Below are 25,164 nucleotides of genomic sequence, written 5' to 3'. Positions count from 1 at the left end.
TTTTTTAGGGATGGATGGAAGGTGTTATACCTGAAGGGTTTCACATGTACTGTCACTTTAAGGCTGGCTCCACCCAGGAGTGATGACAGGGGTCAAGGGGCAGAGTGGCCATCTTGGAGACATGTAAGAGATGTGTGGTTATACAGAGCTGTCCTGTAATGCCTGTTGTAGTGTACAGAGAGTCCTGAATAAACAAGCCTTGTTCCAGACCAGAGTCCTGTGTCTCTCACAACACGGAGAATATAACAGGGACAAGGGGAGACTCAGACGGGGGAAGTTCCTGCACCTATTCTCTTAGAAAAAAAGCCCCGCACATAACGATCGTTATTTTCCCCCTCATTATTTTAAGCTCTGACTGTAGAAGATAACGATCGTCATTGCAGATAATGATGACGATAATCGGCCATGAAGATCATTCCATTCGTTTGTCAATTAGAAGAAACGGAAAGAAACAGAAAAAAACACACAGAGTTTGAGTGCAAAAAATAAATATAAAATTTATTAAAACACCCACAATATTTTAGTTGTCAGGAATAATACATTTCACAAACAGGATGCTTGTGAAAATTATAATAAAATACAGAAAAATGAAGATTCATACTTGTCATTTTTTTAGGCACCCTAAAAATAAAAAATAAAAAAATTACAGAACACGGGGGTGGGGTGGGAGGAAGAGGATGAAAGAAAAATACAAAAACATGAAAAAAAAAAAAAAATGATACAAAATAAAATTATCAGCATCAATTTACTGTACTAGTCATATCTGCAGTTTAATACACAATAATCCTACCGCCTTCAGACATTGTAAATCTACCATTCATCGGATCCACCCCCAAAATAAACTGAATTTCAAGTAACCACAGTCACAAGTTGAGATATCTTCAAGTGTGGCGTCCGGGTCCAACTCCATTGGAGAGGCTCGGCGCCGGTGAATTTAAAGACAAATCAAATACATCAACATCTATTATCTAGCTAACTATACTGCATTTATTTATTTCTTTATTTATGCCACAAAAACCAACCTGCGTCCCCCCCGGTATTCACCTTAACCCTTTCACAGCCGTGGGAATCAACTCCGACACTGAGAAGAATTAATTCAAATACATCAAAAAAGATAAAAATGGACAAGCCATACCTAAAATGCACATTTCAATTATTCATATTTTTTTTTTTCATTTTTTTTTTTTTTTACATTTTGACAATACTCTGTATAAAGCAAGAAAGGTTATGGAACGTCGGATGAGCGGATCTGGAGAATAATCCCTGAAAACTGTCCTAATGGGGGCAAAAATCTGCTTTAATTCTCCCTGACAATGGAAAGTCAAAAGCCCTGAATTCATTTCTATCAATTTATATCACAAAAAAACAAAACATTCAGAAGATGTAGTAAACGTGTGGTTGTGTCCTGAGCCGTATCCACAGATAGGAATATACAGGACGATCGTCTACAACGAGAATTCATCCAATAAGCACCTAGGTGGCAAATCTCTGTTTCATAATGCAGTACATGATTTCCTCCTACTTTATACTAAAAAAAAAGACGATTAAAAGCGGAAACCTTCCTTAGTTCGCAGAGAAGTACTAGAAGTGGTTTTGTGACTTTTTGTAGGCAACTCTGGTGCGGAGATAAAACGCGTCGAACACAATAATAGTACATGATAGTACATGCCACCTTGTAATTTAGCTTTACATCAGCGCACTGCAATGTATTTGTGAGGTATACTTCAGGAAATGTGTTACAGCAATGTCATTTACGTAAAACAAGAAAACAAATTTGGTTTTTATCAAATAAATTAGACACACCCCTTCTTATTAAAAATATAAAAAACAATAGCACCATATAGTGAACAAAAACAAAAAAAAGAAAAGAAAATGAAGAAGGCAGAAAACTGGCGACCACAGAGAGACTCCACGGAAGGAGGGGAGAAGACTGGCAACCGTGTAGAGAGACTCTACAGACAGAGGAGAAATAAATGGTGACCACATAGAGTGAGGCTACAGAAAGAAGGGAAAAGACTAGCAACCGCGTAGAGAGACGCTACAAAGGGAGGGGAGAAGAATGGCGACCACATAGAGAGAATCTACTGAAGGAGGGGAGAAGAATGGTGACCACATAGAGTGAGGCTACAGAAGGAGAGGAGAAGAATGGCGACCACATAGAGAGAATCTACTGAAGGAGGGGAGAAGAATGGTGACCACATAGAGTGAGGCTACAGAAGGAGAGGAGAAGAATGGTGACCACATAGAGTGAGGCTACAGAAAGAAGGGAAAAGACTAGCAACCACGTAGAGAGACTCTACAAAAGGAGGGGAGAAGAATTGCGACCCCGTAGAGAGACGCTACAGAAGGAGGGGAGAAGAATGGCCATCACATAGAGAGGCTCTACAGAAGGAGGGGAGAAGAATGGCAACCATGTAGAGAGACGCTACAGAAGGAGAGGAGAAGAATGGCGACTACATAGAGAGGCTCTACAGAAGGAGAGAAGAATGGCGACCACATAGAGAGAGGCTACAGAAGGAGAGGAGAAGAATGGCGACCACATGGAGAGGCTCTACGGAAGGAGGGGAGAAGAATTGAGACCTCATATAGAAACACTACGGAAGGAGAGGAGAAGAATGGCGACCACATAGAGAGGCTCTACAGAAGGAGAGAAGAATGGCAACCACAAAGAGGCACTACTGAAGGAGAGGAGAAGAATGGTGACCACATAGAGAGGCTCTACGCAAGGAGGAGAGAAGAATGGTGACAACATAGGTCTCCATCTCTAGTCACTGCTAAGGGGAAAACCAGACTTTCTACTTCAGCCAATCAGATGTTAGCTTAAAGAATTCCGGTTATCGAGAGATGAGTCCTACAGCCGCCACTCATGCAGCAGACCATTCAGGGACCACCTTGTGCCTTAGATCACAAGTTCTTGTCATATTCCCAGACTACATCCTCACCAATAGGATGCCAATTCACCCAAAACTGATTTGTTACATTCGGCGAATGACCAGTCGATGAATCCAGATAATTCTCAGAGAGATGAGATCTGTGACTACCATGGAAATATCTCCATAAACCTCTCCAGGGGAATGACATCTACACAGGAGGACATGGACTACAGCGGGGAAGTCTCTGCAATGTACTGAAAGATTCCACATGCCAACGTCTAGCAAAACTCAGTTTTGGGCAGACTGCCAGATTAAAGGAATTTCCAAATAAAATGAAACCTGAACCCTGCTAAAGAAGGACTCCGCTTTCATAAACCTCACACGATCATGTCTCCTCAATGTACTCCCTGAGGAAGAGAAGGCCAAGAGCTTCACCTTAAAGTCATGAGCCACGCCAGCTTGCTTCAAAAATGTCATAAAACTTTATTGGTCTATGAACTTTATTGGTCTATGAACAAAAAAGGCCCTGCCATACACAGGCTCCTTTCTAACGCGTTTCATCCCAGTAGAGCAAGATTTTAGGAAATCGGAAGGTGGAATTAGTGACTTATAGTTCTCCTGAAGGGGCTGCAATTGTGACCTAATTGGTATCTCAGACATTACCATACACATGAAAACATCACTTCCACCACTCTGACATAATTCTATAGAGACCTGTTCATGGTACGGTAAGTACTACACTACGGTAAGTACTACACTACGGTAAGTACTACACTAGGGTAAGTACTACACTATGGCAAGTACCACATTACAGTAAGTACTACACTACGGTAAGTACTACACTATGGTAAGTACCACATTACAGTAAGTACCACACTACGGTAAGTACTACACTATGGTAAGTACCACACTATGGTAAGTACTACACTACCGTAAGTACTACACTATGGTAAGTACCACACTACGGTAAGTACTACCCACAAACATCTGACAATGCTCTTCAGTGTTTAACACTTACTGACAAAGATCCCATATAGAATTTTGGCCTTGTGTTACACCAGGGAATGGGAAACATTATAAATTATAATAAAAGTGATTGGATGATTCGGCTGCCTGGCAAATCGGTTCTTTCTCATCTTAACCCCAAACAGGTGAAATACCGCGCTCCTTTCCCGTCAGGAGTCGGAGGTGTGGTGGACACAATCGCTCACGTATCTGTCCCAAAGATAAAAACCATCTGTGCCAATCACTCATCCGCCAACATTGATCCCTGCTGGGCTGGGAACTCAAGAAACTCTACAAAAATGCGTCAGTAAAATAGGAACAAGAGCTGGAACTTGAGAAGATAAACTAAAGGCTGCTTAGTCCATTTCAGAGACATTCCTCTCCAACAAGAAGTCATTGCCATCCAGTTACTGCAGAAGAGCAACATGTCCACCACTTATGTCCAACATACACGTCTGTACAGATGGACACATCTGAGCATGCTCCTCAGATCACCCCATGCTGAATTCCTTCACAGTTACCTATGATCTGCTCCAGACTTGCTTCTGGAATACACCCAAGCTGGTTTTGCATTTCCATCGACTTGTATGGGGAGAAAAAAAACAAAAACCCAATTCCTGACTACTCCACAAATGAAGTGTCTGACCACTCCCAACACCAATTCACACCACATGGCCGTAATCGGAGCTGAACCCTTTCAGACCTCATCTATGATGGTGGAGATGCCTCTACACAGGGGATTCCTTTGATGTGATCATACATGTAAAGTCAATGTATTCCTGAAGATCTGGTGACAGTATGGCCGCCATCAGACACACAATCAAATATTTGATTCCATTTTAAAAATGATTCATTCTTTATACTAATTATGGGGGGAGGGGATTTTCCTTTTTATAGATTAACTCCACCTTGTATTCATTCCTTCACTTCATATCAATCTGGGAGCGAATGTGAAATCACCGTCTCACCTGTCCTCGGCTGCCAAAGTCCAGCACACATTTTTCTCTACAAAGAGATTTTACTAAAAATGTCGTCAGGATAACTGAGAACAACCATCAGCAGGTGATCGAAGAACAATTGGGGACAACCATTGGCAGATGAATGAAGAACAATTGGGGACAACTATCTGCAGGTGAATAAAGAAGAATTTGGGACAACTATCGGCAGGTGAATAAAGAAGAATTGGGGACAACCATCCGGCAGATGAATGAAGAACAATTGGAAAGGACAACCATTGCCAGGTAAATGAAGGACAATTTGGGACGGCCATTAGCAGCTGAATGAAGGAAAAATAAGGACAACCATCAGGGGGTGAATGAAAGACAACCATCGGGAGGTGACAATTGAGGACCAACCATCAGGAGGTAAATGAAGGAAAATTGAGGACAATCTTTAGAATGTGAGTGAAGGACAACCAGTGGGAAGTGATTGAAGGAAAATTGAGGACAACCATCAGAATGTGAATGAAGGACAATTGAGGACAACCATCGGCAGGTGAATGATGGGAATCAGTTTCTGGTTGGCTGGTAAATCCTGCTCACCATGTTTTGAGTGTTTGCCATTCGGAATTCCCATTTAGGAGGCTGGACAATGAATGATCTTCCCATCCTCTACTCTCCCATATAATTTCGCTCAGATTTAGTTTTTCCTCTTCACCTAATTGCATAATTGTGCCGACCTGGGCTCAGGGGAATAATACTTCTAAGTAAACCAGAGACGCCATTTCTCATTCACCTTTAAATTAACCTCCAATAAAAAAAAATCTCAGACTTGGAGCCTGGAGCTCATAGCTTGCCGGGAATGAACATTCAGATACTCGGTATCATTCACTTTAGTGCTGCACAGAAAACATTGACAAAAGGCTAAAATGTGAACACGACAATGAAACGCGTAAATGCTTCATGGAGAAAAGGCAGCTGCGGGCTTCTTTCAGTGCTGGTCCCATGTCTGAGGTCGCTGGTCATGTGATCTCCACCAAAAAAGGGCAAGATGAGTCGACCTGAATACGGCTTTCAGCAGAGGTCACATGACCATACCCACTGGCCTCCAGATATGACATGACCACACCCACGGGCCGCCAGATATGACATGACCACACCCACGGGCCGCCAGACATGACATGACCACACAGGGGCCGCCAGACATGACATGACCACACACGGACCGCCAGACATGACTGACCACACACGGACCGCCAGACATGACCACACACGGGCCGCCAGACATGACTGACCACACACAGGCCGCCAGACATGACTGACCACACACGGGCCGCCAGACATGACTGACCACACACGGGTCGCCAGACATGACTGACCACACATGGGCTGCCAGACATGCGGTCAGCACTGAAAGGAGCCCGCAGCAGTATTTTCTCTATGGAACGCCTAATACTTTTTCCTTATCTATCGCGTCCCGGAAAGGCGTTCCGGAGAACTTTCTGGACAGCGTGGCTCTCGTGGGATGAAGAGGTGCGTTTTTTTTTCCTTTATTTTTTGCTCTAGAATATACAACAGCAAAAAACGATTTTTAGCTTATGAGATACAAGTAAAATATAGAAAATTATATATATATAGACTTTTATATATATATAAATGCAGATATAGTAATGGGTGGGACGGACAGACGCAGATAAATATTCGGCTCCTATATACAGAATCTCCCATCTTCTATCTCAATCTTTGCAGCAGGATAAAAAGTGCTTTAAAATAATTTTACAAAAACAGAAAAGAAAGCTATTTACAGAGTGACGGTTCACAGGCCCCGCCCCCTCCCCCTCCCCCGCATATTCCTAAAATAAAAATACTCCTTAATCAGCACGTCATCGCTGGATTTACATTCTGAGAGGCGTGAGGCGCCCGGCCGCGGGAGCGCCAATCTTCACGTAAATTCCTTCCCTGGCACGATCCGGCATCTCTATCCAATCTAGAAGCTAATTTCCTCCTTATAAATCTAGAGAGTTTTCTTCCAACTATGTTCATAAAAATACTTTTATTTCATCACGTATTATTATTTGTAGCACCTGCATTTCCACCCCCATCCCCCCCCAAAAAGAAAAGGTTGTTGCTGTAACTGACAGTGTAGCACCACGATTGGCAATCATTAGCCAGACTAATGGGAAATATAAAGAATGACCCCTCCCCCCCCCCCCCACATAAACATAAAACCTTTACAACAAGCTAAAAAGAGACAAAAAAAAATCCAGGCGATTTTGGTCGGCATGACAACACCACTGATTTTAATGAAACAGAGAATGCCCCAGTCTACCAGCACCATATATACTATGGATAAAATACAAAGAATGCTTGGACCTATCTATTCACAGTTTTCATTGGGTGAGAGATACAGCGGCCCTTCTCATTACCCCCATTGGATGAGAGATACGGCGGCCCTTCTCATTACTCATTGGGTGAGAGATACAGCGACCCTTCTCATTACTCATTGGGTGAGAGATACAGCGGCCCTTCTCATTACCCCCATTGGATGAGAGATACGGCGGCCCTTCTCATTACTCATTGGGTGAGAGATACAGCGACCCTTCTCATTACTCATTGGGTGAGAGATACAGCGGCCCTTCTCATTACCCCCATTGGGTGAGAGATACGGCGGCCCTTCTCATTACTCATTGGGTGAGAGATACAGCGACCCTTCTCATTACTCATTGGGTGAGAGATACAGCGGCCCTTCTCATTACTCATTGGGTGAGAGATACAGCGGCCCTTCTCATTACCCCCATTGGGTGAGAGATACAGCGGCCCTTCTCATTACTCATTTGATGAGAGATACAGCGGCCCTTCTCATTACCCATTGGGTGAGAGATACAGCGGCCCTTCTCATTACTCATTGGATGAGAGATAGAGCAGCCCTTCTCATTACCCATTGGGTGAGAGATACAGCGGCCCTTCTCATTACTCATTGGGTGAGAGATACGGCGGCCCTTCTCATTACTCATTTGATGAGAGATACAGCGGCCCTTCTCATTACACTCATTGGATGAGAGATACAGCGGCCCTTCTCATTACACTCATTGGGTGAGAGATACAGCGGCCCTTCTCATTACACTCATTGGATGAGAGATACAGCGGCCCTTCTCATTACACTCATTGGATGAGAGATACAGCGGCCCTTCTCATTACACTCATTGGGTGAGAGATACAGCGGCCCTTCTCATTACTCATTGGGTGAGAGATACAGCGGCCCTTCTCATTACTCTCATTGGGTGAGAGATACAGCGGCCCTTCTCATTACTCTCATTGGGTGAGAGATACAGCAGCCCTTCTCATTACTCATTGGGTGAGAGATACAGCGGCCCTTCTCATTACCCCCATTGGATGAGAGATACAGCGGCCCTTCTCATTACCCCCATTGGGTGAGAGATACAGCGGCCCTTCTCATTACCCCCATTGGGTGAGAGATACAGCGGCCCTTCTCATTACTCATTGGGTGAGAGATACAGCAGCCCTTCTCATTACCCATTGGGTGAGAGATACAGCGGCCCTTCTCATTACACTCATTGGGTGAGAGATACAGCGGCCCTTCTCATTACTCATTGGGTGAGAGATACAGCGGCCCTTCTCATTACTCATTGGGTGAGAGATACAGCGGCCCTTCTCATTACCCCCATTGGGTGAGAGATACAGCGGCCCTTCTCATTACACTCATTGGGTGAGAGATACAGCGGCCCTTCTCATTACTCATTGGGTGAGAGATACAGCGGCCCTTCTCATTACTCTCATCGTCCGTCTAAAGGTAAAACTCGCTCTTTGCTTGCTTTGGATAGAATAGGGAAGGGTTGGTCAGTTGCGTCCCCGCAGGGGGAGATTCGCTCTTCTCTGGGTGGCCATTGAGGATAAAGCCAACGACACCAGAAAGGGAATCTTCCAGTGGGGTCACCCATTACAATGGGGGAGATTTACTAAAACTGGATGGATGTTGGGGGGGGACTGGATATTGGGGGGGATGACTGGATGTTGGGGGGGGGGGGACTGGATGTTGGAGGGAGTGACTGGATGTTGGGGGGTGACTGGATGTTGGGGGGTGACTGGATGCTGGGGGGGATGACTGGATGTGGGGGGGGGGGCGGACTGGATGCTGGGGGGGATGACTGGATGTTGGGGGGGACTGTATATTGGAGGGGGTGACTGGATGTTCGCAGGGGGTGACTGGATGTTGGGGGGTGACTGGATGCTGGGGGGGATGACTGGATATTGGAGGGGGTGACTGGATGTTGCAGGGGGTGACTGGATGTTTGCAGGGGTGACTGGATGTGGGGGGGAACTGGATGTTGGTGGGGGACTGGATGTTGGGGGAGTGGGGTGAGCCTGGAACCAACCCTTGGCTCCTGGGATCTGCTTGGGATCTTTACAGAGTAGTTCTGGGTAAATTGGCTGCAAAGTGCCCCTCCCCCCGGGTTCAGAAGCGCTGTGTTTTCTCTGGAGGGGGGGTCCTGGGTGAGCAGGCTGGGGGCTGGGAAATTCCGCGTGTATGTTGGGGGCTGGGGACCATCCTTCTCCCATTTGCTGGGGAGGGGCTGAGCGCTGGGAGCGATGATGTCACTCCACTCTATTACATCACAGAGGGGGATTGACTAAAACTGGAGAGTGCAGAATCTGGTGCAGCTCCGCATGGCAGCCAATCAGCTTCCAGGTGTTATTGTCAAAGCTTCATGGAAGAAGCTGAAGATAGAAGCTGATTGGCTGCCATGCAGTGCTCTCCAGTTTTAGTAAACCTCCCCCAGTGATGTCTATCCGAGCCCCTCCCTCACCTTGGTAGGATCTCCTCCCACTTCCTGTTGTGTCTACAAGACAGGAAGTCAAGATAAATCTCCCCCACAGGAAGCAGAAATCCTGACCGTTGGGTTCCGTATTCCAACAAAAACAAAAAAAAAGGGAAAGTTTCGTCTTTAGATCCACTTTATCAGAACCCGTTCTTACCATTCTCTCACCCATCTGACGGGGAACAGAAGACAGGAACACAGATGTGTCTATAAAGTGACTCGTCTGATTATCATTTCATTTTGGTATGAAAATTAGAAGCAGCAAAAGGGAAGAAAAAAGTCCAATGTGGTCATTAAAAATAATTTATTCCTTCCATCCGGAGACAGACGCGTCCTTTTCATTCATTTAAAATAAGTTATAAATAGATTTAAAATGGACCAACTGCTGCTTTGTGTAGCATTTCCCCCCCTGAACACATCTGTATTACCGCTTCAAAACTCGCCCGTCATTCCTCCGACAGGAAGTGACATCCCATGGGGAGGTGCATCCGCGCACTCGCCCGTCGTTCCTCTGACAGGAAGTGACATCACAAGGGATGCTGCATCCGCGCGCTCGCCCATCGTTCCTCTGACAGGAAGTGACATCACAAGGGATGCTGCATCTGCGCGCTCGCCCGTCGTTCCTCTGACAGGAAGTGACATCACAAGGGATGCTACATCCGCGCGCTCGCCCGTCGTTCCTCTGACAGGAAGTGACATCACAAGGGATGCTGCATCCGCGCGCTCGCCCGTCGTTCCTCTGGCAGGAAGTGACATCCCATGGGGAGGTGCATCCGCGCGCTCGCCCGTCGTTCCTCCGACAGGAAGTGACATCAAAAGGGATGCTGCACCCATGCGCTCACCCGTTGTCCCTCTGACAGGAAGTGACATCACAAGGGATGCTACATCCGTGCGCTCACCCGTTGTTCCTCTGACAGGAGGTGACATCACAAGGGATGCTACATCCGCGCGCTCACCCGTTGTTCCTCTGGCAGGAAGTGACATCACAAGGGATGCTACATCCGCGCGCTCACCCGTCGTTCCTCTGGCAGGAAGTGACATCACAAGGGATGCTACAACCGCACGCTCACCCGTCGTCCCTCTGACAGGAAGTGACATCATAAGGGATGCTACATCCGCGCGCTCACCCGTTGTCCCTCTGACAGGAAGTGACATCACAAGGGATGCTACAACCGCACGCTCACCCGTCGTCCCTCTGACAGGAAGTGACATCACAAGGGATGCTACAACCGCACGCTCACCCGTCGTTCCTCTGGCAGGAAGTGACATCACAAGGGATGCTACATCCGCGCGCTCGCCCGCCGTTCCTCTGACAGGAAGTGACATCACAAGGGATGCTACATCCGCGCGCTCACCCGTCGTTCCTCTGGCAGGAAGTGACATCACAAGGGATGCTACATCCGCGCGCTCGCTCGTCGTCCCTCTGACAGGAAGTGACATCACAAGGGATGCTACATCCGCGCGCTCGCCCGCATACTGATTAACGTCCGCTAAAAAAAGGAAATAAAATCGCATGAAATCGGCACGCGTCGCCATGGCGATCTGTCATCTGTGATTCCTAGTAGCTTAAAAAAAATATTTCCACATATTCGGGCCGCAGCTTCTGCACCATTGTTGTTCTATAAAAATCCAATAAATATATGTTTCAATGCAATTAAAAATCTATTTCTGTGTGTGTGGTAAAAGGATGCCATGATTTTTATGTGTTTTCTTATCATCTGTTGTACAACAGTAGTTTTTTTATAAAAAAAATGTAGATATAAATCTTTTTAAGATTAATTGGAAAAAAAAATGATAGAGTTAAAGTTGTGTTGCTGAAGGTAAGTCCTGGGAGATGTGTACGGGAGTCCCCGCTGTACACAATATAAAAGCACCACGAATAGCACCATCGATTACAGTGCCGTCAATGAGTTGAGGTACAATGGCCGCCATGGCAGCTGATCTCATTTGAAAAGATTGTATGGTCCCGTCACCTTGGTATAGGCATACAAGGAGGAAGTGGTAAAAGAGTTTGTTAGTCTAGTAGCTGCTTCTCGGGTTGGGATGAAGTCCTGCTTATCGATCGGTGGGGTCTCTGTAGTGGCAGCACCTCCCCACTTTCTTTTCTTCCCAAAGCCTTTGACTTCTTGTTTGATGCCCAACCTGGCGGCTTCCTCTTGCCTTAACCGCGCTCTCTCTGCCAGAAGCTTCATTTTGGCTTCCCACAGTGCCAGTCCATGGTTCGGTTGGTTTAAATTCTTGTGTTGGTAGAATACCAATGAAATGCGGGTGGGGTGACAACGGTTGGGCTTCTTCAGGGGGGTGGTGGCGTGAAGCTCTCTCCTTGCACACTCGATCAGAATGGAGCCATGGGCTGGAGCTACGGCAACTCCTCCAATATTTTCATCCAGGAAATTGTGTTCGCTGTCTGACCACTCTTCCTCCTCATCCTCCTCTTTCTTGGAAGGAGTCTCCTCCATATTGTCATCTAGACTGTATGGATCCCAACAATCTGATTTTAAAGGGGTGGATGGAGTGGTCGGAGCAGAAAACATATTCCATGACTTGTCCTGCATTCCACTAGGTGTCACGCTACATCGATCGTTACCGGCAACCGAATTCCAGAGCTTCTCCTGGAATGCGGTCGTCTCCTTCATGGCTCGACCACCATTCCAGTTCTTGCCCTGAGCAATTTCAGGAGACATCAGGTTAGCAGAAGTGTCATTGAGCTTGCAGGAGCTCCAAACCTTTGCTGGAGTGTTAGAATCCCGCTGACCATCCAACCCATAGGCTCCCCACTGCTTGTTCTGTCCATGATAGCTCTTGAATCCTTGGGCACCATAATAATCTCTCTTATCCAAACCATTGGCTTTCTCACTGGTCATATACATACTTTGGGAACCCTCTGAGTTCGTCCTTTCAGAAGAAGGCAAAGCTCCATTGGCTTTATAGGGAATGGCCTGATCATTTTTCGGCATGGAAAGATTTAAAGCGGGACTATGAGAATGGATGCTTGGAGGTCTCTGGAATGGATCGTAGGAGTAATCATTCATTGGCTCCTTCTTAATGACTTTGTTAAAATATGGAGTGGTATCTACGGGAGTGGGGGTAGTCCGGAGAGGGGTGCTGGTGGATCTACTGTCTCCAGATTTCCCATAGTGTTGCTCATTTCCATAGCCCTGGTTTATACTCTCTGACTGCATTTCCGACTTTTTGTTATTCATCCACCCGCCAGACTTTGCATCGCCGGAACCATAATTCATATACTGGGAAGAGACCACAGGATTACTGGAAAAGCCGTAATATCCAAAGGAAGGAAGAGCAAATTTTGAATGATATCCATTCAAGGAAGGCAGTGAAGGTGGTTGTGCATAGAAAGAATGGTAGGAGTAAACACTGTTCATGCTGTAGGGATCGGAAGGCCTGCAGCTGCCCAACACCGAGTAGCTCTCAACAACTCCATTTGCATTATATTTGTAGGTATTGTAGGGATTGGAAGGCTCCACTTTTATGCAAGGCTTGACTGGTTGTTGGGTCATACCTAAGGAGACAATGAATAGAAAACTATTAGTATGACCAAATCAATGGCAAACCATCCAGATCAATATATAAAAATGAAACCCACCAGAGCCAGGATGTAAAGTACCCCCAGAAACCCCGGTGACCCCAGCAACCCAGGCAACCCCAGAAACCCCATCAACCACAGAAACCCCGACAACCCCAGAAACCCCAGGAAACCCTGGTGACCCAGAAACCCTGGCAACCCCAGCAACCTGGCAACCACAGCAACCCTGGCAACCCCAGCAACCCAGAATCCCTGGCAACCCCAGCAACCCAGAATCCCTGGCAACCCCAGCAACCACAGAAACCCCAGCAACCCAGAAACCCCAGCAATCCAGAACCCCTGGCAACCCCAGCAACCCAGAAATCCCAGCAACCCAGAAATCCCAGCAACCCAGAAACCCACAATCCCTGGCAACCCCAGCAACCCAGAAACCTGGCAACCACAGAAACCCTGGCAACCCCAGCAACCCAGAAACCTGGCAACCACAGAAATCCTGGCAACCCCAGCAACCCAGAAACCTGGCAACCACAGAATCCCTGGCAACCCAGAAACCTGGCAACCACAGAAACCCCAGCAACCACAGAAACCCAGACAACCCCAGAAACCCAGGCAACCCCAGCAAACCAGAAAACCCAGACAACCCCAGAATCCCTGGCAACCCCAGCAACCCAGAAATCTGGCAACCACAGAAACCCAGGCAACCCCAGCAAACCAGAGAACCCAGACAACCCCAGAATCCCTGGCAGCCCCAGCAACCCAGAAATCTGGCAACCACAGAAACCCCAGCAACCACAGAAACCCAGACAACCCCAGCAACCCAGAAACCTGGCAACCACAGAATCCCTGGCAACCCCAGCAACCCAGACAACCCCAGCAACCACAGAATCCCTGGCAACCCCAGCAACCACAGAATCCCTGGCAACCACAGAAACCCCAGCAACCACAGAAACCCAGGCAACCCCAGCAAACCAGAAAACCCAGACAACCCCAGAATCCCTGGCAACCCCAGCAACCCAGAAATCTGGCAACCACAGAAACCCAGGCAACCCCAGCAAACCAGAGAACCCAGACAACCCCAGAATCCCTGGCAGCCCCAGCAACCTGGCAACCACAGAAACCCCAGCAACCACAGAAACCCAGACAACCCCAGCAACCCAGAAACCTGGCAACCACAGATTCCCTGGCAACCCCACAAGCACACACTGATTTAAGGTTTGACGTGTTGGGTATCTATTTACTCGGTGCAACCTCATCTTTTATATTTTTCCGAAAATGTGGATAGTATATTGTCTTTGTTTGCCCTAAAATTCACTTTTGTGTGTTTTTTACTGAAATTTTGAGTTTACTAGATCTTTGCGATAATATCAAGTGACATAATATCACTATTGTATTCTCTAGAAACCCAGACAACCCCAGCAACCACAGAAACCCAGACAACCCCAGCAACCCAGAAACCTGGCAACCACAGAAACCCAGAAACCTGGCAACCCCAGATTCCCAGCAACCAAAGAAACCCCAAAAACCCCAGCAACCCTGGCAACTCCAGCAACCCAGAAACCACAGAAACCCAAAAAACCCTGGCAATCCCAGCAACCCAGGCAACCTCGGTAACCCCAGAAACCACTGCAATCACAGAAACCCCAGCAACCCTGGTAACCCCAGGAGATCACTTTTATTTCTAATGCTGCTGCCTGCTGTTACTCCACCTGACCACCTGGAGCGCCGCCCGGGCTGTAGGCTTGGCTTGGGATGAGGGAGGCTCTGGCTGACAGTGCTCTCGTCTGTCTGCTCCGCCTCCACACCTCCTCTCTAGTCCAGACTCCAGAGACATGTCTTGACATGTGCAGCCAGTTACAGAAGCTTCCAGGAGGACAGCAGCACTGAGAGCAGAGCGGGCAGCACCTATCCCGCCCACTGACACATATGATCGGCTCCTCCACTTTCTGCCTTTGGCTGTCACTTGGGGAAGGAGCTGCCTGAGTCTGAGCAAAGCAAGGTCCATAAGACATGGATGAGCGTGTTTGGGGGTGGAGGAACCTGACTGGCCTGCACAGAGTCCTGACCTCACCCTGATAGAACACCTTTGGGAGGAATTAGAGCGGAGACTGTGAGCCAGGCCTTCTCATCCAACATCAGTGCCTGACCTCACAAATGCGCTTCTGGAAGAATGGTGAAACATTCCCATAGACACTCCTAAACCTTGTGCACGGCCTTCCCAGAAGAGTTGAAGCTGTTATATCTGCAAAGGGCGGAGCCAACTCAATATTGAACCCTACGGACTAAGACTGGGGGGCCATTAACCACTTCCCGCCCACCCATTATTAAATGATGGCAGAGCGGTGCGGCTCTCGTTCTGGAAGAATGTAATATGACGGCGCCCCAGAATGGCTGCTCTCACGTGCCTGCGGGGGCGCACAGTGGGGCGATCGCTGCTGCGCTGTGTCCAATCACAGCCGGTCACATGTAAATGAGGAAGTGCCGTTTATCGATGCTCCTCGCCTCACACTGTCAGAGAGTGTGACAAGGAGAGCCAATCAGCAGCTCCTCCTCAGAGGGGAGTCCAGGACAGGAAATCCGGGCACTGATTACAGTAAAGAAAAAACTGTGCCCATCAGACAGACCAACCAATGCCCATCAGTGACCCCAATTAGTGCCCATCAGTGCCTGCTCATCAGTGCTGCTCATCAAAGCCCATCAGTGTCCCCAATTAGTGCCCATCAGTGCCTGCTCATCAGTGTCCCCAATTAGTGCCCATCAGTGCCTGCTCATCAGTGCCCATAGTGCTGCCCATCAGTGTCCCCAATTAGTGCCCATCAGTGCCTGCTCATCAAAGCCCATCAGTGACCCCAATTAGTGCCCATCAGTGCCTGCTCATCAGTGTCCCCAATTAGTGCCCATCGGTGCTGCTCATCAGTGCTCATCAGTGTCCCCAATTAGTGCCCATCAGTGCCTGCTCATCAGTGCCCATAGTGCTGCCCATCAGTGTCCCCAATTAGTGCCCATCAGTGCCTGCTCATCAGTGACCCCAATTAGTGCCCATCAGTGCCTGCTCATCAGTGCTCATCAGTGTCCCCAATTTGTGCCCATCGGTGCTGCTCATCAGTGTCCCCAATTAGCGCCCATCAGTGCCTGCTCATCAGTGCCCATAGTGCTGCCCATCAGTGTCCCCAATTAGTGCCTGCTCATCAGTGCTCATCAGTGTCCCCAATTAGTGCCCATCAGTGCCTGCTCAACAAAGCCCATCAGTGACCCCAATTAATGCCCATCAGTGCCTGCTCATCAGTATCCCCAATTAGTGCCCATCAGTGCCTGCTCATCACTGCCCATCAGTGACCCCAATCAGTGCGGCATATTATTGCCGCCTCATCAGTGAAGGAGAAAAATTACTTATTTACAAAAATTAAGATAAACTTTTATTTTTTCAACATTTTCTGTCTTTTTCTTTTTTTTAGTAAAAAATAATCCCCCCCCCCCCAGAGGTGATTAACCACTTCAATACCGGGCACTTAAACCCCCTTCCTTCCCAGACCAATTTTCAGCTTTTAGCGCTGTTGCAATTTGAATGACAATTGCGCGGTCATACAACACTGTACCTAAACCAAATTTGTGTCATTTTTTCCCCACAAATAGAGATTTCTTTCGGTGGTATTTGATCACCGCCAGGTTTTTTCTTTTTTGGTGCACAAATAAAAAAAGACCGAAAAGTTTGAAAAAAAAAAAAGTTTTTTTGTTTAGGTTATAAAATTTTGTGAATAGATACGTTTTTTCCTGCACTGACGACGCCGCACTGACAGGCACTGATGGGGGGGGGCACTGATGGGGGGGGCACTGATATGCAGCATTGGTGGGCACTGATTGGGGGCACTGATAGATGGCATTGGTGGGCAGCACTGATAGGAGGGCACTGGGGGGCTCTCTGAGCCCTGTTTGCCATCCCTGGTGGCTCTAGTGGCATCCCCTCCCCCCAGGGCTGCACTGGTAATCAATGTTCTGATTACCAGCACAGACCCCCCCTGTGATCAGTGAGTAATTAGAAATACTCACTGATCCCCCCGCTGCAGCATCGATCCTCTGATCTTCTCCTCAGTGACAGGATCTGTCAGGAGGAGAAGAGATCGAAGCCGTTACAACGGCTGTATTGACATTACATGACGGCTGTGATTGGACACAGCCGTCATGTGATCAGGAGGGCCAATCACAGGGCCCTCCTGCCGAGTGATGTTGCTCTGTGTCCGAGGGACACAGGCAGATCGATCTCTCTCCTTCTGAAGGACATTCCGGAACGTCCAATCAGAAGGACGAGACTCCCACCCGGCCGTATATGTACAATGGCCCGGGTGGGAGGGGGTTAATTACCACCACAAGAAATCTCTTATTTGTGTGAAAGAAATGATACAAATGTGATTTGGGTACAATGTAGCATGACCGCGTCATTGTCATTCAAAGTGTGAGAGCGCTGAAATCTGAGAATTGTCCTGGGCAGGAAGGGGGAGGGGAGTGCCCAATATTGAAGGGGTTAAAGTTCAGGTGTGTGTAAAGGCGTCCCAATACTTTTGGTCATATAATGTATATATAGAGAGGGGGAGGGGTGTATAGTATATATATAGAGGGGGAGGGGTGTATAGTGTATATATAGAGGGGGAGGGGTGTATAGTGTATATATAGAGGGGGAGGGGTGTATAGTGTATATATAGAGGGGGAGGGGTGTATAGTGTATATATAGAGGGGGAGGGGTGTATAGTGTATATATAGAGGGGGGAGGGGTGTATAGTGTATATAGAGAGGGGGAGGGGTGTATAGTGTATATAGAGAGGGGGAGGGGTGTATAGTGTATATAGAGAGGGGGAGGGGTGTAGAGTGTATATAGAGAGGGGGAGGGGTGTATAGTATATATAGAGAGGGGGAGGGGTGTATAGTGTATTTAGAGAGGGGGAGGGGTGTATAGTGTATATAGAGAGGGGGGAGGGGTGTATAGTGTATATAGAGAGGGGGAGGGGTGTATAGTGTATATATAGAGAGGGGGGAGGGGTGTATAGTGTATATAGAGAGGGGGAGGGGTGTATAGTGTATATAGAGAGGGGGGAGGGGGGGTATAGTGTATATAGAGAGGGGGGAGGGGTGTATAGTATATATAGAGAGGGGGGAGGGGTGTATAGTGTATATAGAGAGGGGGGAGGGGTGTATAGTGTATATAGAGAGGGGGGAGGGGTGGTGTATATATAGAGAGGCGTCCCAATACTTTTGGTCATATAATGTATTTCAGTAAACTGACCCCGAAAACGCCTTAATATGGGATCAGCTGACAGCTCAGATCTAACTCCGCCCACTCACTGTCCATGTATTTCTACTGCAAAGGGGCGGGGACAACAGTGACATCACTATCCAAATAATGGGACTGTCATAGTTAGGCAATGATGTCACCACTGTCCCCGCCCCTTCCCTTACATAGAGTTGCTGTCATTTGGCTAATGGAACCATTGGGATCGGTCATGTGACTGGGTTATCGGGGGAGGGGGGGTGTAACGTGAAGAAACCATACCCTCGTCACTTCCTGTGAGAAACAGCTGAGCAGCGAAGGAGTGCGCATGCTCAGAGAGGCGGAAACATCATGGAAGAGCAGAGGAGATGAGAAGTGCGCATGCTCAGAAGGTATGAAATAATGACGGTAGTGAAAGTAATGTTAAACTTGCGGCGGTTACATAAAACAGCGCGGCTGCACTATGAGACATCTCCGCTCCTATTCTTGTAACTTTCCTGATGTGGGCTAATAAATATGAAAGCGGCGGCGGGTGTATGAGATGTAAATGTCGGCTCCGTGATCCGCTTTTATATTTATTACCCCAGAACAGGGAAGTGACGGAGAGGAGCGGAGATCAGGGAAGTGACAGGGAGAGGAGCGGAGATCAGGGAAGTGACAGGGAGAGGAGCGGAGATCAGGGAAGTGACGGAGAGGAGCGGAGATCAGGGAAGTGACAGGGAGAGGAGCGGAGATCAGGGAAGTGACAGGGAGAGGAGCGGAGATCAGGGAAGTGACGGAGAGGAGCGGAGATCAGGGAAATGACAGGGAGAGGAGCGGAGATCAGGGAAGTGACGGAGAGGAGCGGAGATCAGGGAAGTGACGGAGAGGAGCGGAGATCAGGGAAGTGACAGGGAGAGGAGCGGAGATCAGGGAAGTGACGGAGAGGAGCGGAGATCAGGGAAGTGACAGGGAGAGGAGCGGAGATCAGGGAAGTGACAGGGAGAGGAGCGGAGATCAGGGAAGTGACGGAGAGGAGCGGAGATCAGGGAAGTGACAGGGAGAGGAGCGGAGATCAGGGAAGTGAGAGGGAGAGGAGCGGAGATCAGGGAAGTGACAGGGAGAGGAGCGGAGATCAGGGAAGTGACGGAGAGGAGCGGAGATCAGGGAAGTGACAGGGAGAGGAGCGGAGATCAGGGAAGTGACAGGGAGAGGAGCGGAGATCAGGGAAGTGACGGAGAGGAGCGGAGATCACTCATAGTGCAGAGGAAATAATGTAACGGCGGTAAGTATAACGTTACACTCACTGCCGTGAGAAATCCGTACCCTCCGGAAGTGACGAGGGGATGGTTTTCTCACGGAACAGGGGTTTAGCGAGCCGCAGGCATTATTATCGACGATCGATTTCCAGAGAGGGACATTTTACAGGGATTTCAATTTTTATAACCACTCGCCCTCCGGAAGATTTTACCCCCTTATGAGCAGGCCATTTTTTGTAATTGGGCGCTGCGTTACAATTAGGCGGTCGTGCGACGCTGAACCTAAATACAATTTTTCCCCACACACAGAGATTTCTATTTCATCTCCTGTGCATTTTTAATTTTTTAACAAAAAAAGAGCAACAATTCTGAAAAAAAAACAATATTTTTTACTTTCTGCTATAAAACTTTCCCAATAAAAAATGTAAAAATCGAATTTCTTCCAATCGTCATTCCGCTACAAATCCCGATAATCCGATATCGATCGATTGGCGTAGAAGTTACACATTTCCTCTACAAACGATGCCAATAATACTGGGATTTGTTACATTTAATTTTTATACCAGTAATGGAAGAGATCAGCGACTTATAGCGGGATTGCGATATTGTGCCGGACAATCTGACACTAACTGACACTTTCCACACTTTGTGGGGACCAATACTAAAAATATGCACTGTCACTGTACTAATGACACTGGCTGGGAAGGGGTAAACACCGTGGGTGATCAAAGAGTTAAATGAGTGCCTAGCCAATGTTTATGTGTACTGTGTGCCTAGCCAGTGTTTATGTGTACTGTGTGCCTAGCCGATGTTTATGTGTACTGTGTGCCTAGCCGGTGTTTATGTGTACTGTGTGCCTAGCTTGTGTTTATGTGTACTGTGTGCCTAGCCGGTGTTTATGTGTACTGTGTGCCTAGCCGGTGTTTATGTGTACTGTGTGCCTAGCCAGTGTTTATGTGTACTGTGTGCCTAGCCGATGTTTATGTGTACTGTGTGCCTAGCCGGTGTTTATGTGTACTGTGTGCCTAGCCGGTGTTTATGTGTACTGTGTGCCTAGCCGGTGTTTCTCCTAACAGCACACAGACCCCCCGACTTGTTATTTAAAGGAATTGGACATTTTTAATGTTGAATGAAATGAAATTTTATTTTTGCATTGATCCCCAGAGACGTTTCCCAATAACACCGAATAATGCCGAACCCCCAACATCATAATACAGAGAATACATTTCTGTACCTCGATATGCAGTCTCTCAGTGGGCGGGGCTGTAACACCGAGTTGCCTCATATATGTGTCTATATGTACACAGTTCACTGTGCTGAGAGCGCCCCCCTGCGCTCCACATGTGCCCCCCTGCACCCCACATGTGCCCTCCCTGCACCCCACATGCGCCCTCCCTGCACCCCACATGCGCCCTCCCTGCATCCTCCCTGCACCCCACCTGTGCCCCCCTGCACCCCACCTGTGCTCTCCTGCACCCTCCGTGCACCCCACCTGTGCCCCCCTGCACCCTACATGCGCCCTCCCTGCATCCTCCCTGCACCCCACCTGTGCCCCCCCTGCACTCTGCCTGTACCCCATCTGTGCCCCCCTGCACTCTCCCTGCATCCTCCCTGCACCCCACCTGTGCCCTTCTGCACCCTCCCTGCACCCCACCTGTGCCCCCCTGCACCCTACATGCGCCCTCCCTGCACCCCACCTGTGCCCCCCTGCACCCTCCCTGCACTCCACCTGTGCCCCCCTGCACCCTACATGCTCCCTCCCTGAATCCTCCCTGCACCCCACCTGTGCCCCCTTGCACCTTCCCTGCACCCCACCTGTGCCCCCCTGCACCCTACTTGCGCCCTCCCTACACCTTCCCTGCATCCTCCCTGCACCCCACCTGTGCCCCCCTGCACCCTCCCTGCACCCCACCTGTGCCCCCCTGCACCCTACATGCGCCCTCCCTGCACCTTCCTTGCATCCCACCTGTGACCCCCTGCACCCCACCTGTGCCCCCCTGCATCCCCCCTGCACCCCACCTGTGCCCCCTGCACCCTACATGTGCCCTCCCTGCACCCCACCTGCAGCCTCTCTACACCCCACCTGCGCCCTCCCTGCACCTCACCTGCGCCCTCCCTGCAGCCTCTCTGCACCCCACCTGCGCCCTCCCTGCACCCCACCTGCGCCCTCTCTGCACCCCACCTGCGCCTTCCCTGCACCCCACTTGTGCCCTCTCTGCACCCCACCTGCGCCCTCCCTGCACCCCACTTGTGCCCTCCCTGCACCCCACCTGCGCCCTCTCTGCACCCCACTTGTGCCCTCCCTGCACCCCACCTGTGCCCCCCTGCACCCTACATGCGCCCTCCCTGCACCTTCCTTGCACCCCACCTGTGTCCCCCTGCACCCCACCTGTGCCCCCTGCACCCTACATGCGCCCTCCCTGCACCCCACCTGCAGCCTCTCTGCACCCCACCTGCGCCCTCCCTGCACCCCACCTGCGCCCTCTCTGCACCCCACCTTCGCCTTCCCTGCACCCCACTTGTGCCCTCCCTGCACCCCACCTGCGCCCTCTCTGCACCCCACCTGTGCCCTCCCTGCACCCCACTTGTGCCCTCCCTGCACCCCACCTGCGCCCTCCCTGCACCCCACTTGTGCCCTCCCTGCCCCCCCCCTCTGCACACTGCCTCCACCCCCCCACCCCACCTGCACCCTCCCAGCACAGTAACTGAACGCTCCCAATGAATTCTTAGAATTGGGAGCTTTTAGTAATCTGAGCGCTGTGACAGCCAATCAGAATGCTCACACGGCATTTTCCTCCACTTAAAGGGGCAGGAGGCGGCAGTGGGAAGGGGTTAATGTCCGTACCCCGGAGATGTCACCGGTCTGGCACAGTAATGGGAGGGGGAGGCCCTAAAGGGTAACTCCACTGTCATGGGAAAATAAATAAATAATGATCTAGCGCGTAGAATTACTGTAATGGGAGCCCCGCCCCCCAGAAATGTCATTTCCTTTCCAATCTGCAGCCGCTGTCATTTTCTGTATAATGCAATATGGCCGCCTGGGGGGGGGGCGCTCTGTATACAGATGATATACAGAGCCCCGCCCCCCCCAGAAATGTCCTTTCCTGCTTGTGATTGGCTGACTGATTTCCCCAGTTCTGCAGTAATATACAAGTCAGATTTTGGGCATCCCCTGCAACACAAATTTCACTTCTGGTGAGATTCTTCCAAAAGGAAATGACATCTATAGGAACGCAGACCCGGCCACTTTCCTCATTAGAACCCTGCAGGTGCAGCAGCTGATAGATAATTATAAAGCCACTCCCATTCGCTCAGCACAGAGGAACAAACAAAGATTTCTTCACAATAACAAAAGGAAGGAATCTGCAACAAAGTTTGTTACACACCTTGCAATGTGCAGAGATCACCCAGAGGGGGGGAGGGGGGGTGTTACTCTTTAACTTTTACATTATTGCTCCGCCTCTATTGATATCCCATTGAAGAGTTCCTATGGGCTCTAGTGGTGGCCACCATGACTTACCATGGCGGTGAACTGGAAATGGGCCCTCCGGTGTCACCGAGTCCCTCTTCCCATAGAGGCCGGAGGACAGTGTAGTCCATGGCTGCTTAACCTGAGGAACTACAAGTCCCATGAGGCATTGCAAGGCTGTCAATTAAACAAGCATGACTCCCAAAAGCAGAAGCATGATGGGAGTTGTAGTTCTGCAACAGCCGGAGGGCCGCAGGTTGAGCACCCATGGGGGAGTCCCTCCTCCAGTCATGAAAATCTTCTTCCAGTGCCATCGAAATCTAGAACATTCTACGGGCCGAACCCCGGCACCCCTCCCCCTCTGGAAGTAGATTGTCAGGGTCTGATTTTGGGGGTCAGATTTATGATAATGATTCCTAATACACGAATAGAACCCGGAGTTCCTCCACTGATCGATCGATTTCCAGGGAATCACTTCCCACCAGAGATTTCCCCAAATTCCACAGAATTACCAAAATCTGAACCCCACTAAATCTGAACCCCACTAAATATGAACCCCACAAAATATGAACCCCACTTCATCATCAGCATGGACCCAGAATGGTCATTAGAAGGTTCTGCCATAGAAAATGATGATAGGATATTATAGAGTGTCTCCCACCATTACTGTATATAGGGGCTCATTAAAAGGATTGGGGGGCTCATTATAAGGATTGGGGGGCTCATTTTAAGTATTGGGGGGCTCATTATAAGGATTAGGGGGCTCATTTTAAGTATTGGGGGGCTCATTATAAGGATTGGGGCGCTCATTATAAGGATTGGGGCGCTCATTCTAGGATTGGGGGGCTCATTCTAAGGATTGGGGGTCTCATTATAGGGATTGGGGGGCTCATTATAAGGATTAGGGGGCTCATTATAAAGATTAGGGGGCTCATTCTAAGGATTGGGGGGCTCATTCTAAGGATTGGGGCGCTCATTCTAAGGATTGGGGGTCTCATTATAAGGATTGGGGGGCTCATTATAAGTATTGGGGGGCTCATTATAACGATTGGGGGGCTCATTCTAAGGATTGGGGCGCTCATTCTAAGGATTGGGGGGGCTCATTATAAGTATTGGGGGGCTCATTCTAAGGATTGGTGGGCTCATTATAAGGATTGGGGCGCTCATTATAAGGATTGGGGGCTCATTATAAGGATTAGGGGGCTCATTCTAAGGATTGGGGGTCTCATTATAAGGATTGGGGGCTCATTATAAGGATTAGGGGGCTCATTATAAGGATTGGGGCGCTCATTATAAGTTTTGGGGGGCTCATTCTAAGTTTTGGGGGGCTCATTCTAAGGATTGGGGTGCTCATTATAAGGATTGGGAGGCTCATTCTAAGGATTGTGGGCTCATTCTAAGGATTGGGGGGTCATTCTAAGGATTGGGGGGCTCATTATAAGGATTGGGGCGCTCATTATAAGGATTGGGAGGCTCATTCTAAGGATTGGGGAGCTCATTCTAAGGATAGGGGGGCTCATTATAACGATTGGGGGGCTCATTCTAAGGATTGGGGAGCTCATTCTAAGGATTGGGGGGCTCATTCTAAGGATTGGGGGGCTCATTATAAGGATTGGGGGGCTCATTCTAAGGATTGGTGGGCTCATTATAAGTATTGGGGGGCTCATTCTAAGGATTGGGGGGCTCATTCTAAGGATTGGTGGGCTCATTATAAGTATTGGGGGGCTCATTCTAAGGATTGGGGCGCTCAGTCTAAGGATTGGGGGGCTCATTCTAAGGATTGGGGGGCTCATTCTAAGGATTGGTGGGCTCATTATAAGTATTGGGGGGCTCATTCAAAGGATTGGGGCGCTCATTCTAAGGATTGGGGGGCTCATTCTAAGGATTGGTGGGCTCATTATAAGTATTGGGGGGCTCATTCAAAGGATTGGGGCGCTCATTATAAGGATTGGGGGGTTCATTATAAGGATTGGGGAGCTCATTCTAAGGATTGGTGGGCTCA

General features: G+C 49.0%; 1 protein-coding gene across 3 annotated transcripts in view; it reads right to left on the bottom strand.

Annotated features, from left to right (window-relative positions):
- Nucleotides 1–11,339: 11,339 nt before the first annotated feature.
- TET3 (tet methylcytosine dioxygenase 3) overlaps nt 11,340–25,164 on the bottom strand; it is a 167,998-nt gene continuing 154,173 nt past the window's right edge. For all 3 annotated transcript variants that reach the window (XM_082257033.1, XM_082257034.1, XM_082257035.1), the window contains one exon: nt 11,340–13,174. In XM_082257033.1, coding sequence (XP_082113159.1) covers nt 11,598–13,174 — 1,577 coding nt within the window. In that variant the 3' untranslated portion in view covers nt 11,340–11,597. The remainder of the gene's footprint in view (nt 13,175–25,164) is intronic.

Source organism: Pelophylax lessonae (genome assembly GCF_965119305.1).
Source record: "Pelophylax lessonae genome assembly, chromosome: 4".
NCBI classification, from domain to species: domain Eukaryota; kingdom Metazoa; phylum Chordata; class Amphibia; order Anura; family Ranidae; genus Pelophylax; species Pelophylax lessonae.
The sequence above is the reverse complement of the archived record's forward strand: the minus strand, read 5'-3'. Positions and strand labels throughout refer to the sequence as shown.